The sequence below is a fragment of the Zootoca vivipara genome, chromosome 11 (genome assembly GCF_965207765.1).
Source record: "Zootoca vivipara chromosome 11, rZooViv2.hap1.1, whole genome shotgun sequence".
Taxonomy (NCBI): Eukaryota; Metazoa; Chordata; class Lepidosauria; order Squamata; family Lacertidae; genus Zootoca; species Zootoca vivipara.
This window is the reverse complement of record NC_142594.1, coordinates 52187173-52205275: the sequence shown is the minus strand read 5'-3', so window position 1 is coordinate 52205275 and position 18103 is coordinate 52187173. Positions and strand designations below refer to the sequence as shown.

At 45.1% G+C, this 18103-nt stretch overlaps 1 protein-coding gene across 1 annotated transcript in view; it reads left to right on the top strand.

Annotated features, from left to right (window-relative positions):
• The window catches only part of LOC118092085 (vasoactive intestinal polypeptide receptor 1), a 99568-nt gene that overhangs the window by 80352 nt on the left and 1113 nt on the right, over positions 1 to 18103 (top strand). Inside the window, exons 6-12 of the mRNA XM_088654217.1 lie at positions 6506 to 6638; positions 8072 to 8225; positions 10353 to 10413; positions 12617 to 12689; positions 13444 to 13535; positions 15694 to 15823; positions 16746 to 16787. Of these exons, the coding sequence (XP_088510343.1) occupies positions 6506 to 6638; positions 8072 to 8225; positions 10353 to 10413; positions 12617 to 12689; positions 13444 to 13535; positions 15694 to 15823; positions 16746 to 16787 (685 nt within the window). The remainder of the gene's footprint in view (positions 1 to 6505; positions 6639 to 8071; positions 8226 to 10352; positions 10414 to 12616; positions 12690 to 13443; positions 13536 to 15693; positions 15824 to 16745; positions 16788 to 18103) is intronic.

The following is an 18103-nucleotide window of genomic DNA, read 5'->3' as shown; positions in this document are numbered from 1 at the left end:
TCATTCATTCATTCTTCATTCATTCTTTATTCATTCTTTATTCGACCGTCAGTCAGAAAAGTTACAATTCTCAGTACAAAGTTAAAAACATCTAAGACATCTAAAAACATGGGCAGCACTAATAAAGGCTATACAGATAAACCCGCATCAATGCAGTCGATTTTACTCTTACGACGCTTGAGAGCTAGGAAGAGAAATTTGGCCACCAAGAAAGCTGTTTTCCCAGTGGGATTATTCAACAAATGTACAACCTGGCTTTCTCTGGATAGACAGCTAAACTGAGATAGGCATGGGGCTATGAGACATTGTCTTAAATCTACATAGAAAGGGCAACTCAGGAGGATATGTTTGGTGGACTCTACCTCACCCAAGGCACAATGGCAAGTTCTCTGATCGTATGGAACTCCCCTGTACCTTCCCCATAATACCACAGATTCGAGGACATTCAGTCTGGCCGCAGTGAGGAGTCTGCGGTATTCCACATAGTGGATTACCGCGAGATAAGGGGCTGGTGTAGCCTGATAGATCTGCTTCCCCCAGGAACATCCCTGGTTTCACGGAGGCTATGTCCTCTTGTCTAGCAATATCGCCCAATCTATGAGCAATCACGGCTCTGGCTTGACTGTATGTCATAGACTCCAAATAAAGACGTGACAGTCCGCAAGTCTGTACTTCATCTAAGACCTCCCTTTTGCAGGATGATTGAAAATCACCCCTCAATATCAAGGGGGCCAAACCCACGGGTTTAAAGCATAGCTTAAGCCATAGCCAAAGCTTTGCTTTCAGGGCCACATACCGAAAAGCTTGGCAGCCAGCCTCTAATCGCAAGACCGCACCCGCTACAGAAGGGGGGGATCCTGAGGATTTGTTTTAAAAACAAAGATGTTTTATTTGGTTACAGGTAGGTAGCCGTGTTGGTCTGGGTCGAAGTAAAATAAAAAAAAATTCCTTCAGTAGCACCTTAAAGACCAACTAAGTTTTTATTTTGGTATGAGCTTTCGTGTGCATGCACACTTCTTCAGATACAGTGAAATGGAAGTTTCCAGGCACTTATGTAGAGAAGGGGTGGGGAGGGGTGGGGATGGGGAGGGGGGATCACTCAGAAGGGTGGTGGAAATGGGTGATTGACTGACTGATAGCTGTTGATGACCGCAAACGACTGCAAATGGTTTTGCATGAAAAAGCAAGGGTTGAGATGGCTGAAGATCGCTTATCATGTATAATGAGATAAGAATCCGATATCTCTGTTCAAACCAGGTCCCTCCATGGTTTTGAGCTTGGTGATAAGTTGCAATTCAGCAACTTCTCTTTCCAGTCTATTTCTGAAATTCTTTTGTAGTAAGACAGCTACTTTGAGATCTTGTATAGAATGTCCTGGGAGATTGAAGTGTTCTCCCACTGGTTTTTCTGTCTTCTGGTTCCTGATGTCAGATTTATGTCCATTTATCCTTTGGCGTAGGGTTTGGCCTGTTTGTCCAATATAGAGAGCTGAAGGGCACTGTTGGCATTTGATGGCATACACAATGTTAGAGGATGAGCAATTAAATAGTCCTGAGATGGTATGTTGGATGTTGTTGGGGCCAGTAATGGTGTTGTCTGGGTGTATGTGGCAGCAAAGTTGGCATCTGGGTTTATTGCAGGCTCTGGTACCAGTGTCCATGTTAAGTCTGGTGGTTGTATTATTGTGGGTGAGGAGTTGTTTAAGATTGGGTGGCTGTCTGTAGGCAATGAAAGGTCTTCCTCCCAGAGCTTGAGAAAGGGAGCTGTCATTGTCCAGGAGAGGCTGTAGATCTCTGATGATGCGTTGTACTGTTTTAGCTTGGGAGCTGTATGTGATGACTAGTGGTGTTCTGTTATTTTCTTTTTTGGGTCTGTCTTGCAGCAGGTTCTCTCTAGGTATCTGTCTGGCTCTGTTGATCTGTTGTTTAACTTCATCAGGTGGATATTTTAGTTCTAAAAAGGTTTGCTGTAGATCTCTTAGGTGAGATTCTCTGTCTGTAGAGTTGGAACAGATGCGGTTGTAACGTAAGGCCTGGCTGTATACGATGGATTGTTTGGTATGTTTGGGATGGTAGCTAGAAGCATGTAGATATGTTTGTCGGTCAGTTGGTTTTCTGTATAAGGTGGTGTCTATATGTCCATCCTGTATTTTTATAGTAGTGTCCAAAAAATGTATTTCTTGCATAGATCCTCCAGATCAGCGGCACAGCCATGGGCACCCGCATGGCCCCACAGTATGCCAACATCTTCATGGCAGATTTAGAACAACGTTTCCTTAACTCCTACCTACTCAAACCTCTCCTGTACCTGCGATACATTGACGATATTTTTATTATCTGGACACATGGACAACAGACCTTGGAAACCTTCCACCAGACATTCAATGACTTTCACCCCACCATCAACCTAACAATGAACCAATCTATGCAAGAAATACATTTTTTGGACACTACTATAAAAATACAGGATGGACATATAGACACCACCTTATACAGAAAACCAACTGACCGACAAACATATCTACATGCTTCTAGCTACCATCCCAAACATACCAAACAATCCATCGTATACAGCCAGGCCTTACGTTACAACCGCATCTGTTCCAACTCTACAGACAGAGAATCTCACCTAAGAGATCTACAGCAAACCTTTTTAGAACTAAAATATCCACCTGATGAAGTTAAACAACAGATCAACAGAGCCAGACAGATACCTAGAGAGAACCTGCTGCAAGACAGACCCAAAAAAGAAAATAACAGAACACCACTAGTCATCACATACAGCTCCCAAGCTAAAACAGTACAACGCATCATCAGAGATCTACAGCCTCTCCTGGACAATGACAGCTCCCTTTCTCAAGCTCTGGGAGGAAGACCTTTCATTGCCTACAGACAGCCACCCAATCTTAAACAACTCCTCACCCACAATAATACAACCACCAGACTTAACATGGACACTGGTACCAGAGCCTGCAATAAACCCAGATGCCAACTTTGCTGCCACATACACCCAGACAACACCATTACTGACCCCAACAACATCCAACATACCATCTCAGGACTATTTAATTGCTCATCCTCTAACATTGTGTATGCCATCAAATGCCAACAGTGCCCTTCAGCTCTCTATATTGGACAAACAGGCCAAACCCTACGCCAAAGGATAAATGGACATAAATCTGACATCAGGAACCAGAAGACAGAAAAACCAGTGGGAGAACACTTCAATCTCCCAGGACATTCTATACAAGATCTCAAAGTAGCTGTCTTACTACAAAAGAATTTCAGAAATAGACTGGAAAGAGAAGTTGCTGAATTGCAACTTATCACCAAGCTCAAAACCATGGAGGGACCTGGTTTGAACAGAGATATCGGATTCTTATCTCATTATACATGATAAGCGATCTTCAGCCATCTCAACCCTTGCTTTTTCATGCAAAACCATTTGCAGTCGTTTGCGGTCATCAACAGCTATCAGTCAGTCAATCACCCATTTCCACCACCCTTCTGAGTGATCCCCCCTCCCCATCCCCACCCCTCCCCACCCCTTCTCTACATAAGTGCCTGGAAACTTCCATTTCACTGTATCTGAAGAAGTGTGCATGCACACGAAAGCTCATACCAAAATAAAAACTTAGTTGGTCTTTAAGGTGCTACTGAAGGAATTTTTTTTTTATGTTTTATTTGATTAGCTGTATCTTTGTTGTTACTTTGTACTGTATCTTTAAACTCAGTTTCCTTGTTATTAGTAACACCTTGGGTCGGCTATATATATATTTCTAAAAATGTTGTTAGTAACAGTGACTATATATTCACATGAGCACTGTTCCAGAGTGCAGTGGTACCTCTGGTTAAGAACTTAATTCGTTCCGGAGGTCTGTTCTTAATCTGAAACTGTTCTTAACCTGAAGCATCACTTTGGCTAATGGGGCCTCCTACTGCCACCGCGCCACCGGAGCACAATTTCTGTTCTCATCCTGAAGCAAAGTTCTTAACCTGAGGTACTATTTCTGGGTTAGTGGAGTTTGTAACCTGAAGCGTTTGTAACCCGAGATACCACTGTATTTTCCATTCTCATGTACAGTGGTACCTCAGTTTAAGTACACAATTGGTTCCAGAAGTCTGTACTTAACCTGAAGCATACTTAACCTGAACCAAACTTTCCCATTGAAAGTAATGGAAAGTGGATCAATCCATTCCAGATGGTCCGCTGAGTACTTAAACTGAAGCATACTTAACCTGAAGTGAACTTTCCCATTGAAAGTAATGGAAAGTGGATTAATCCGTTCCAGACGGGTCCGCGGAGTACTCAACCTGAAGCGTACTTAACCCGAAGTATGAGTGTAATTGGTTCTGGAAGTCCGTACTTAGCCTGAAGCATACTTAACCTGAAGCGAACCTTCCCTTTGAAGGTAATGGAAAGTGGATTAATCCGTTCCAGACGGGTCCACAGAGTACTTAAACTGAAAATACTCAAACCGAGGCGTACTTAAACTGAGGTATGACTGTATATAACATCTATTCGAAAAAAGATTGGTTTATGAAGAAATTATATATCTTTCCGATTGGCTGATGAAGAATTCAACAAAATAATAGTTGCTATCCTGAAACACTGTTCAGAGTTGGACATAAGAACTGGACATTGCTGATTACAAAGCTTCAAGCTTGTTCTCTGCCGGGTAAAGTCTGGCACCATGATTCATTCAGTACTCTCAGAGACTTTCAGAGACTTTCAGAGACTTTAGTCTGTTAATCTTCATGTTTTGAATTATTCCATAAAGTTTCACATTGTAATTGTTTTTGGCCATCATGTTGCTTTTGATATTGCTGAGTCATATTTTGCAACACAGGGGTTTGTGTGTTTACTCAGATTTTGATGGGGAGCAAAATTTGTCCATTCGACTCCATCACAACCCTGGGCTCCTCTGGACGGCCACAATTTTGCAGGTGGAATTCAAACGTGTACCGGAAAATTAGTTTTTCACATTTAAAGCAGATTAAAGAGCTCAGTCACCCTTGCGCAACAAAACCACTTTGAAAATAGAAACTCCTTTGACGTTAGGGAAGTGATGGGGAAATGTGGAATGAATTAACAGTGAACAGGATGGCATGTTAACACCCCACAAGCTAATCAAGATGAATGCTCAATAAAGACTGGATGTAGTCTAAGTGCCACGTGGAGATGGAGGAGAAATTTAATTCACATTCATGGAATCATTGAATTATAGTTTTAGAAGGGATCACACGGGCCATCTAGTCCACCCTCTGCAAGGCAGGATTTATTCTTTTTGCCCAAGGTGGGGCTCAAACCCATGACCCTGATATTAAGATTCAAAAGTGAACTTACCTAAATTCCACCTTCGAAAACTCATTGAGAACTGAAACGCAGTCATCTACATTGGCACTTCTCTGAATTTTGCGTTGCAGTCCTCAAGCCAAGTAACGGGGGAAGATTCGAGGGCTCAAGTGTGCATATAAGGGCTTAGCAGCACTTAACTTTCCAGCTCCATATCTGAGTGCTCGCTCGCTCACTCACTCACTCACTCATATTCTTTTTGCTCCAAGCTTTCCCCATGAAAATCTACTCCTTAGTCCTAAGTTGGAGCAATTGAAGTTGGTTGCGCTGCAGCTTTTAAAGAGTGGTTTTTCTTGGGGAAAGGTCAAGGGTGAAAATAAAGCACTCAGACACAGTGCTTTAAAGTACAGACCCATGCCTGGAAAACACGAGGCAACAGGTAAGTAACATTATTTAAATGTTGGTTAAAAAAACATACAAAATTACACGGAATTAGGGAGAATCGCTTTGCAATTCGAAATCGCAAAGTTCGAAATAAAATGCTGGAGATTCTTCATGAGGTCTTCTAAATAAATAAATCACCAGCGGATGTGGAAATGTGGAGAACGGACCGTAAAGTTGGGAAAATTAGAAGCTGAGAGGAGCTGAAATTGACAGAATCTCTTTCAATTACTTTAAACAAAGTAATTGCTAAGAAATAAGGTACCGTAATGAGTACAAACTGTTGTAGGAAAGTATTAGAAAATACAGAAAGAGTAAGGTAATAATGTAAAGTACATTCAACACTAGAAAGAAAGTTTGCATCGGGAAATGATAGGAAGTCTATTTTATGTTAGTAAAAAGATAGGAAAAAAGAGATTGTATAAATTTAAACTAAGTTTAATTTTTGTGAATCCAAAGAAGAGTATCAGTACATGGTTGTTTCCATTTTTGTCAAATTAAGAGTGTGTATATTATGTATATTATGTATGTTATTTATGAATTTCAATAAAGTTATGTTAAAAAAAAAAAGATAGAAATTGACAGAATCTCCCATCCCTAACTCCATGTAAGCTAAATCCCTGTTAAAGATACCCAAGTTGGTGGCCATTCCTATCAGTCCCGTAGCCAAAGCCACCATTTAGGTGCCCTGAAAGCAGAATTCAGCTCAATTCAGCGAGGTTTTGTCAGCCTGCAAAACTGATAATTTTGCTTTCCTTCCCCCTTCCAGGAAATTCCACTGCACACGGAATTATATCCACATGCATCTGTTTGTCTCCTTCGTCCTGAGGGCAGCTGCCGTTTTCACAAAAGACACCATTTTGTTCTCCGATGACAGCATGGACCACTGCCTGATGTCATCGGTACGCATCTCACCCGCTTTTGAAAATAGATAGTTTGCACAAAAGCTTTGTGTTTGCAGAAGGGGTGGGCTATGAGGTTTCTCAGACATGGCTTCTGTTTTGCTTTCGTGAGGGGGGTGGGAGAATGGCTTTGACCTTATTCAACATGGCCATTTCATGATTCCTGATTTCCCTAGTGGGTAAGAAGTCTTGGGGGCAGACTTTGACTCTGTTCGCTTTGTGAGGTGGAGAGTACCGGGGAGATTCCACGGCCCTTTCTGAAAAAAGGAGGGAGGGAATGAATGAATGTACAGACTTTAAGCATGAGCAGAGTACTAGTCCCAAGCAAAACCAGTCCATCACTTCCTCAAGAGCGGAAAAGTTCTTTCTGTCAGACAATAGCTTCACTTACCAACCTTTCCCAGTTGTGGCTGGGAGGCTCTCCCTAGGGATGTCCACCTGGTACCATCACCCACACCCTGTGGCCATTTTTCTGCTGCTTATTGATAGCTGTTTGGTGCTGCCGAGGTTTTTCTGGGTCCATTTATGAGCCACTGTAATGGTTTGAATGCAATGTGTTTTGGTTTTTATGTACACACATTGTACATTTGCTTCCTAATTTTTTTTTGGGGGGGGTGAGTTATTTAGAGACTCTTTTGTGAGTGATTAATTAGGAAAATCCTCACCACCCCCAACCCACCATCAACATTTACCCAAGTATTAGGAAGAAATTTCCCTTTGTATGGGCTGTTTGACAGTGGAAGGTGTTCGATTCTCCTTCCTTGGAGGTTTTTAAACAGGGATTGGATGGTCAATCATCAGGGATTCGTTAGCTGTGATGACGAGGGCTGAATTTAGGTTTGATGAGGCCCTGAGCTAACTGAAGGTAATGGGGCCCTTTATATGTCCAGCTGTCCTTTGTCAACAACAAAATCTCACTGTTTTTTGAGTTGAATATATGCTATATGGTCATTTATGGACCTTATAGGTATCTCAAGCCATTTGCCCATGTGGCCATGCAACCCGTCCATGCAGAATGTAGGCACCCTATATATAGAAATGAGCAAACCAGTGATATTTTAGGGAGCAGGCTAGCAGGCGGGGCCCATTACTTACATCATAGGAGCCTACACAACACAGAACACTGTTGCTGTATGTAGGTTTTATTTTATTTGTTTTTTATGTCATATTTTGGAAATCCAGTATTTTCCCCTTTATTTTTTTTGGGGGGGCCCTACTCTTGAGGACCTAAGCTATAGCTTGTTTAGCTTATACGTAAATCCAGATGACCCTCAGGATGCCTTCCAACTCTATGATTCTACGATTCTATAATCATCAACATCCCTGCCAGGAGAAGAAAAAAGTCACAGCCCTCAGTTGAATGTTGCTCTGGGGGAAATCTTACCTGATGAAAGAACCTCATTGTCTGAAAGGAACCTTGTTTTGTCCTGCAGGTGGCATGCAAGTCTGCAGTGGCTTTCTTCCAGTTCAGCATCCTAGCCAACTTCTTCTGGTTGCTGGTCGAGGGCATGTATCTGCAAACCCTACTGATGCTGACCTTTGTGTCGGACAAACAGTATGCATGGAGTTTCATCCTGATTGGCTGGGGTTAGTAGACGGCTTTGACTTCTGTGTCCAAGGCAGCTGTCTACCAGCTCCCTCTGGTACGCAGGCAGAGACCCTACCTGCCTGCAGACTGTATCACCAGAGTAGTGCATGCTCTGGTTATCTCCCGCTTGGACTACTGCAATGCGCTCTACATGGGGCTACCTTTGAAGGTGACCCGGAAACTACAACTAATCCAGAATGCGGCAGCTAGACTGATGACTGGGAGCAGCTGCCGAGACCATATAACACTGGTCTTGAAAGATCTACATTGGCTCTCAGTACGTTTCCGAGCACAATTCAAAGTGTTGGTGCTGACCTCTAAAGCCCTAAACGGCCTTGGCCCAGTATACCTGAAGGAGCTTCTCCACCCCCATCATTCAGCCCAAACACTGAGGTCTAATGCCGATGGCCTTCTGGTGGTTCCCTCACTGTGAGAAGTGAAGTTACAGGGAACCAGGCAGAGGGCCTTCTTGGTAGTGGTGCCTGCCTTGTGGAACACCCACCAGATGTCAAGGAAATAAAGAACTATCTGATTTTCAGACGACATCTGAATGCAGCTCTGTTTAGGGAAGTTCTTAATGTTTGATGTTTTATCATGTTTTTAATATTCTGTTGGGAGCTGCCCAGAGTGGCTGGGGAAACCCAGCCAGATGGGCAGGGTATAAATTATTATTATTATTATTATTATTATTATTATTATTATTATTATTATTATTGACATTCCCTCTCACCCAACCGAACTGGATTCCAAATTCTTCCCACCCCCTGCTAAGATCGGCAAGCACACTTGGTGTTTTTCAATTAAGTCAAGGGTGATGAACTCCAGATTTTGTTGGACTACGATTTCCATCAACCTTCTCCATTGGCCGTGCCAGTGCTGATGGGAATTGAAGTCCAATCTTTTGGAGGGAGAAATACATTGCATGCCACTGCGTTAAACAAACAAACACCTTATCCTTGCCTACGGGTTTGGGACACTTGTTTGAATTGCTTGGAGATGTCTTCTCTGCATCCAGTTGCGTTCGTGTGCCTCAGAATTTTCAGAAACAAATCAACTTCAGTAATTATTTCCCCTAGCAATTTGACTTCTCACCCTTACCTCCATGTTGTTTTTATTCCCACTCTTTTTTCCTACTGCGTTAGACAGCATACTTTAACCTAATCATAGCTGTCCACTTTCGGATTTGAAAATAAGGGATCCGCAGCCTCACCTGTCCCGGGGACAGTCTACGTTATATCTAACAATCCAGGATAGCAGTGAGAAACGGTGCTGGAATAAGGGAATTTCCAGCAAAAAAAAGGGAAAGTTGACAGCTGTGGCTTGGAATAAGGGAGTTTCCCGCAAAAAAAATATGGAGGGTTGACAGCTATGAACCTAATACATATTTCCTCGTTTACAATCATAATCCTTTCCCTTCTGCTGCTCATATTTTGACTCCTGTCCGTGATTTCATTCACCAGGCGTGTATTAGGGCTGTCACCAACTTCATCAAATCATAGTTGATTCATCGGATGAGTTATAGCGGATTTGTTGATCTGGCCCTGTGATTAAGGGGTGTGCATTCATTTCGTGACAAATGAAAATGGAATCAAACAGGTCCTCTTTTCATTTTGTGTGTGAAACAAATGGCAAGGTGTGATTGATTAATTGCATTTATAGTACACCTTTTACTCCAAGGAGTTCAAGTTGGTGTGCAGGGTAGTCCCTCTCCTCATTTAAACGGCTCAGGACCGCTATACCTCAAGGACCACCTCTTTCCATATGAACCTACCTGGACTCTGAGATCATCCTCTGAGGTCCATCTTCATGTGCCTCCTCGTGGTAACACGAGAACAGGCCTTCTTTGCAGTGGCTCCCCATTTGTGGAATGCTCTCCCCAGGGAAATTTGCCTTGCACCTTCATTATACACCTTTAGGCGCCAGGCAAAAACGTTCCTTTTCAACCAGGTCATTGCCTGACTTGAACTACATCCTATGCCCTTTTAAAATGTGTTTTTGGGGAGGAGGGGGTATTGGGTTGCTGTTTTTATTTTTATTATGTATGATGTGATTTTATATCTTGATTTTATTCTATTTTACTTTAATCTACGACTGCTATTTAATCTGCATTTCCCCCTTTGTTTCAGGAGCACCAGTGATCATAACATTGATATGGATCTTGAGCAGGATTTACAGACAGAATACTGGGTGATCTATTTATTTATTTTTACTGCTAGATTTTCACAAAATGATTACAGGGAGAAGTTCCAAGTTTTCATTCAGTCTCAGAAATTTAAATGCTGACATTTTAAAATGGGGGAAACCAAGGTCTCCAGAGGCTAAATTAATGGAAGTGATAAGAGGGGGGGGGCGGTTATTCAGGTTTGTTTGCATTTTAAAGAGAAATTCATCCAACCAAGACGCAACTGTTCTTCAAAATCTGCATTTCTCTGAATTTTGCGATGCAGTTTTGTACACAAACCATGTGTACAAAAATGGACATACAGTGGTGCCTCAACTTACAAATTTAATCCATTCCGAAGGCACCTTCGTAGGTCGAAAAATTCGTAAGTCGAAAAGCGCCATTGGAAACGCGATTTCCCATAGGAATGCATTGGAAACGGAAAAATTTCGTAAGTCAAAGCAACCCCATCTAAAAATTCGTAAGTTGAAAAAACCCTATCTAGAATCACTGCAGTTTCTGTTCGGATGTCGAGAAATTCGTAAGTGTGCCCCACTCATAAGTTGAGAAATTTGGTTGTTGAGTCGTTCATAAGTCAAGGTACCACTGTATTAGAGAAGATGCATTTAATATGTGCAGATATAGATATAGATTAGATATAGATATAGATATAGATATAGATATATAATGTAAAGGTAAAGGGGCCCCTGACCATCAGGTCCAGTCGTGTCCGACTCTGGGGTTGCGGCGCTCATCTCGCTCTATAGGCTGAGGGAGCCGGCTTTTGTCCGCAGACAGCTTCCGGGTCATGTGGCCAGCACGACAAAGCTGCTTCTGGCGAACCAGAGCAGCGCACGGAAACGCCGGAGCGGGCCCTATTTATCTACTTGCACTCTGATATGCTTTCGAACTGCTAGGTGGGCAGGAGCTGGGACCAAGCAACAGGAGCTCACCCCGTTGCAGGGATTCGAACCGCCGACCTTCTGATCAGCAAGCCCTAGACTCTGTGGTTTAACCCACAGCGCCACCTGGGTGAAACATTGCTTGTAGGAATTGGAACATTAGCCCAAAACACATGCAAAAATGTGATACTAAGGAGAAATTTGCACTATGAGTCTGACAAATTCCCATGAGAATTTTTTTAATGCAACAATTACCGCAGAAATGCAGGGGACTGAATTCAAGAATTATTTAAAAAGAGAAATGAAGACAAAGTGAAATGGGCAAATTTATCCATCCCTAATTTAGGGCACTACAACAACTGTGAATTGAGAATGGGGAATGGACATAGTTCAGCACTAAGCACCTCCTTTGTGAGAAGGTCCCTGGTTCGATCTCCAACATTTTGACATAGGGGTGGGGAGGTCCCCTTTCTGAAACTCTGGAGAGCTGCTGGCAATGAGCTACATCAGTGTTCCTCAACCTTGGGCCTCCAGCTGTTTTGGAACTACAACTCCCATCATCCCCGGCCACTGGTCCTGCTAGCTAAGGATGATGGGAGTTGTAGTCCCAAAACAGCTGGAGGCCCAAGGTTGAGGAACACTGAGCTAGATGGATCAGTTGGTCATTTAAACCTCTTGCCTCTCTCTGGTACTGATCCTTGAGTTAAAGGAAGCAGAAATATTAAGAGGAACTGATAGCAGGGACAAGAAGGAAGGGTTTTAAATTTGGTATACAGTAGTACCTTGGTTCTCAAACTTAATCCATTCCTGAAGTCCATTCCAAAACCAAAGCGTTCCAAAACCAAGGTACGCTTTCCCATAGAAAATAATGCAAAATGGATTAATCTGTTCCAGACTTTTGAAAAACAACCCCTAAAACAGCTATTTAACATGATTTTTACTATCTAATGAGACCACCGATCCATGAAATGAAAGCAATAAACAATGTACTGCAGTCACACAAGCAATCAATCTATCAATCTATCAATCTATCAATCAGGAGCCGAACTGGGTTCCGCGCAGTCACAAAAACGAAACAAAAAGAGTCGCGAAAACAAGAACGCAAAATAAATAGCAGAAACAGACAGACCTTAGCATCACACTCAAAATGGAGCACGTTCGGCTTCCAAAAAAAGTTCACAAAGCGGGACACCAAGGCGTTTGAGAACCAGGGTACCACTGTACAAAGCACGACATGGCCATCCATCAAATGACAGAGGAGGTGGAGGAAGTCTCTACTTTCAAGGTAATAGACATAATTTATTTCTTTTTCTATTGGCTGTTTCAGATGCTGGGATGATGACGAGGAGAGCTCGGCAGTCCTGTGGATCATCAAAGGACCCATCCTATTAACTGTCATAGTGAGTTTTCCTTTTGATCAAATGAATGCTTTGAAAAACAGAAAGCCCAGCAATTGTCTTCAGTCAGCTGTGTGCCGCCCTTGCGCCCTTTGAGATGTTAAGAACCTAAGAAGAGCCTGCTGGATCAGGCCCCCCTCCTTGTCCACAGAGTGGGATATTGCTCAGTCAGGGTGAGGCATTTCCCCAATTTTTGCCTGTTTGATTTGGCTGAGGCAGTACACAGCTCCCTGATTACTGTGGATGGAGGTGATTGTGTTTTGGCTGAATGTACAGATTATGGTTGGTTAGCCAGATGTTTGGGTACACAGCTCTGACCCACGGAAAAACCTAGATTCCATGTTCATGCAGAATGTCCTTGACAATCCCTTGCAACAGAAGCATCTGCGTTACGAAATCAAGGCCTTGCGGATTTGCAGGGGACCTGTAGGTCATCTATCCCACATGAATTGTTCAGTAAAGGAGATCTAGAGAAAAACCAACCCCAATTAACTGGTTTTCCAGCTTCTGCCTGAAGACCTTGAGTGGAAGAAAGCTGACTACCACCTCTCTAGGTACTTGGTTGTCTTCTTGCCATCAGAAATATTCTCCAAATCTACCCACCTGTTTTAGATTTAATAGAGAGGAAGGGCTGTATCTTACACTTGTTTACCTCATTTGGATACAATCCGAGGTTATTTCTCGGTAAAGTAATGCGACCTGGAAATCTATTCACTAAGCTTTGATGGAATGCTGAGATTCCCTCTTGTCTCTCTAGATGAACTTTGCTATCTTTCTCAACGTCATCCGGATTTTGGTGCAGAAATTAAAATCTTCAAAGACTGGAGGAAGGCATGCAAGGCATTTTGTGTAAGTGGCCAAAGCTATCGTCCTCATGAGCCGGAGAGGTTAGACACCGATTGTCCAGCATACACCAGGGACTTACCTTCCAAGTCCCGGACTGCAGAATCCGGGACCGGCAGCCGTGTGACACCGGAAGTTGCGTCGACGTAACCTCCGGTGGCACTTTGCCCTTCTATGGGCACCAAAAATGGCCACCGCCGGCTTCAAAAGTAGCTTCTACGCATGACCGGAAGTGCGTCAACACAACTTCCGGTGTCGCCCTGCCCATCTATGGGCACCAAAATGGCCACCGCCGACACCGGAAGTCGCATCTACGCACTTCCGACCATGTGTAGATGCGACTTTTGAAGCCGGCGGCGGCCATTTTTTGTGCCCATAGAAGGGCAAATCAGAAAGGGGAAAAAATGGCCGCCGGCCGGAGAAAATAACGGAGAAAAACGGGAGACGAAGTGATACGGGGGACCACCGGGAAAAGGTAAGTAAAAACGGGGGTTTCCCGGGGAAAACGGGAGACTTGGCAGCTATGACCAGGGATGAGCAATCTGTGGACCTCCAGGTGTTGATGTGCTTCAGCTCCCATTAGCCAATTGCAATCTAACAGCATCTCACGGTCAACAAGTTCTCTGTCCCTGCTGTGCACTGTAAGCAGATTTCTGCAAAAGTTGTGGCTTATGTGGCAGATGGGCAGAATCATGAAGCAGGAGGAAGGTTGAACTCTCCCTGTGCTACTCTGTGCATAGGGGGGGATACCAAGGGCAGCTCACTACCATCACCAGGCCTGAACCTGGAATACCAGCAGGACTTGCTGCTGAGTAAACATGCTTAAGTGTCAGGGACTGTGCTGAGGAGGAATGGTGAAAGCCTCCCCCTCCCCCTGCTCCTGATTCAGATCCTGAATCTTCCCAGGAGCAGGGGGACAGTATAGATTTGGTACAGCGGTTTGTAGAGGGACATAGTTCAGAAGGCAGAAGCTGGGAAATACTGAATGGGGAACAGCTAGGAGAAGAATCACGGGAAAAGAAAGGGTTAACAGATTCACAGTCTCTGGACAGCATTCACCCCCCTTCTTCAAAGTCTTGGAGAGCTTGGAAAGTGGCAGAACAGAAAGCACAGAGGGTATAAACTCAGATTACAAGACGTTGAAGTGACATAGATTAATAGGGACAGAAGGGGGTGGGATCCTTAACTGGGAGCACCGCCATTCTAGGAGATGTGTTCTTTGTTCTCTGTGATTATTAAATTTTTTAAGAAAACTCCTTCTACTTTGTTCTGCTTATATACTGCCACGGAAGAGGAAGCCGATTCCATGAAGCCTGACACTAAGATTGCAGTTTCATGGTGTCAGGAGTCCAGGTTCCCAGCTTGGTAACGCAGTAAGCATAGGTAATTAAAATGGGTTTATTGCAAAAAAACAAGCAGATAGCTAAGGACAGCTCTAACGCAGCCGGTGGTATTATCACTCAAGATGACCCTTCTGAAGACTGCTTCCGGTGTCTACAGAATATATTGAACTTTCACACCTTACGTCTCTTGTTTTGCTTCCTGTCTAACAGCCCTCCCATTCGCCAACTCCTCAGATTTATAGGATCATCTCCCTCCTCTTCCTTTTCAGAGAGACTCTGTGTCTGTTCATGCCTATTTGAGCTTCCAGAGAGCTTTGGCTGTGTTCTAGCCCACTCTCCGCTACTGCCTTATCAGCCAACCTGTCAAGGTCAGGAAGAGTCGGAGTCCGCAGCTGCCAGCTCTCCCCTGCCTGACTAACATGAAAGGCTCCCTATTCCTGGCTGATCTCTGCTCTCACTTAGAGCTGGGTCATTCCTGACACACAGGGGGGGGGGGCTGCGGAAACCACATTCAGGAGCATTGTACCAGAAGCAGAAAGACTCTTCTGCTGTATTTTCTGTTCTGCCACCTCAGTGATGCACAAGCTACGCATACACCTTCCCCATGAATGAGAACCCAGGTCATTATTTTTTATCCACCACCACCACCTCCCCAGTGTTCTGTGGAAGTTTTTTCCACATTGGAAACACCTCCCCTGCCCGAGAAACCTTGTACACCCCTGCTGAACCCTGTCAGCAAACTGCCACCTGAGTCATCTCTGGCTGCCCAGGGATGTGTGGCCTTTTCTGAACTCATATTCCATCCACATTCTCTCTTTCAGGAGACTAGCAAAATCGACGTTGCTGCTCATCCCTCTCTTTGGGGCTCACTACATCATCTTTGCCTTCTTTCCAGAGAGCATTGGGATGGTCGCCAGGCTGTACATTGAGCTAGGCTTGGGTTCCTTTCAGGTAAGAGTTGGGGAACCTCAGCGGTAGGGAATCCACCGTTGCCTGCAGAAGCTCCCAGGTTCAATACCCAATAGCATCTCCAGGTAGGGCTGGAATAAGACTCTGTCCCTGGACCGCTGGAGAGATGCTGCCCATCAGTGTGGATAATACTGAGCCAGATAAGCCAATTATCTGATGGTATAAGACAGATCCCAGCAGGCACATCCAACTCCCAAGAGACTGTGATCTACTCCCAGTATAAAAAATCTGGCAGTGATCTACCCATTGTCATTGGAGGGAGGAAGAGCGTGTGTGGTGTGTGTGTGTGGAAGGAGAGGATTGCCCAGAGTTGTTGAGCTTTCTTTGGGGAGGAATAACCAGAGTTGTGGATAAGGATCCCCCGGGGATGTCTGGTATACAGGAAGTCTGCAGCGCAATGGTAGAGCATCTGCCGCCCATGCAGAAAGTTCAAGCTCCAAATATCTCTAGGTAGGGCTGGGAATGTCCCCTGCTTGCAATCCCTGGAAGATTATGCCAGACAGCTGGATCTACAATTGAATGGACCAATGACCGGGCTCAGTATAAGACAAATTCCTACACTCCGGAGAACTGGAAGCCAGAGAGGCTTGCTCCTGTTGGAAGCTATCCAAAAGCAAGCTCCTGGAGAACTAAGCATTTCCTGATTCTTTCCACTCTCTGGTTCAATGGGAGCATTTCCCTCTTTCAAGATGTGCTTGTGTGTAGCCAAACAAGAAGAGCCTGGCTGTCCAGCATCCTCTTTTCTGAAATAGACCAACCAGATGTCTCTAGAAAGGTGACAAGCAGGGCAAGGAAACAACAGTCCTTGTGCGCAAGTGCCTTGCCCACTTTCATATCAAGCCACATTTGTTTGGTAGGTGTGTGCTTCTCCCACAATTCTCTTCTCTCTCACTCTCTTTCAAAGGGCTTTGTTGTCGCTCTCCTGTACTGCTTCTTAAACGGAGAAGTAAGTGGAAATGAGAAAGTGCTGGGTGTTTTTTTTTTACCTAAAGCCTTATGCAGCTCAGGACCCCAGTACCAGGGGCGTAGGAAGGGGTGTGTGGTGGGGGCGGTCCGCTCCGGGTGTCATTCCAGAGGAGGGTGACAAAATCCCACCGGGCGGATCATGCGGCTGTGCCGCAATCAGCGCCCTGCCAGGAGGATCATGCTGCCGCACCGATTGCCCTCGTGGGTGGATTGCCTCGCCCCTTGGGTGGATCGTCCCCATCCCTGGGTGCATGGCATGTGCGCCGCTCCAGGTACCTGTGCAGCTAGCTCCGCCACTGCCCAGTACCTCAAGGACCATCTTCCTGCCCCAATGAATGTACCAGAGCTTGCAATCATCACCTGAGGCCCTTCTCCATGTGCCCCCTATTCAGAAGGTTCGGAGGGTGCCAACACGAGAACAGAGCCTTTTTAGTGGTGACTCCTCACTTGACACCTGCATGTTTCTTCCTGGCAAGGCTTACCTGGCACTGTCATGCATGTTTCCAGGGCCGGTGCGTCCATTTAGACAGACTAGGCCATTGCCTAGGGCACGAAAATGGAGGGGGCGCTGCCGAGCCTGCCCCGCAAAACCCCCGCACCACCGCCGCCCTCCCAAGGCCCACGCTCGCGCTCCTCCTGCCTATGGAGGGGACGCCGAGAGGTCCCCAGCGGCGGCGGCCGCAGTGAGCGAGCGGTGGCGGTAGTGGTGGCAAGCGCCCGCAGCCGAAGCCTTCAGCTATGGGCGCTGCCGCTGCCACCCACCCGCCCGCTCACTTTTTCTAGAAAAAGAGGTTCGGAACTCACCATGAACACCTCCCTCAATGTTCTCTTATGATGGCAATGGTGCCCACCTGAGAGATGCTGGACCTGAGTTCTGACAAATTCCAGTTGAAAAAAAAAAGCCCTTCCAGGATGCATAGAGGCCCACGAAATTCCTGCACTGCAGGAACACAGAACAGGGTATCTGCCACTAAACCAAGCATTCTGAGAAGCCTGGCTTTCAAAGGAGCAAGTTGCTATTCCTTAGGGCTGCAGGGGGGTGACTGGGAATGGGTGGGTGGTCCTCACTGAGATCTCAGCTCACCCCAGACCCAAAACACGATTTGGGATAGGGGCTTCTTTGCAAACATTGCACCCACATAAGGCACGAGCTTGGGACGTGGGTGGCGCTGTGGTCTAAACCACAGAGCCTAGGGCTTGCCGATCAGGTCAGTGGTTCGAATCCCTGCAACAGGGTGAGCTCCTGTTGTTTGGTCCCAGCTCCTGCCCAGCTAGCAGTTTGAAAACATCCCAAAA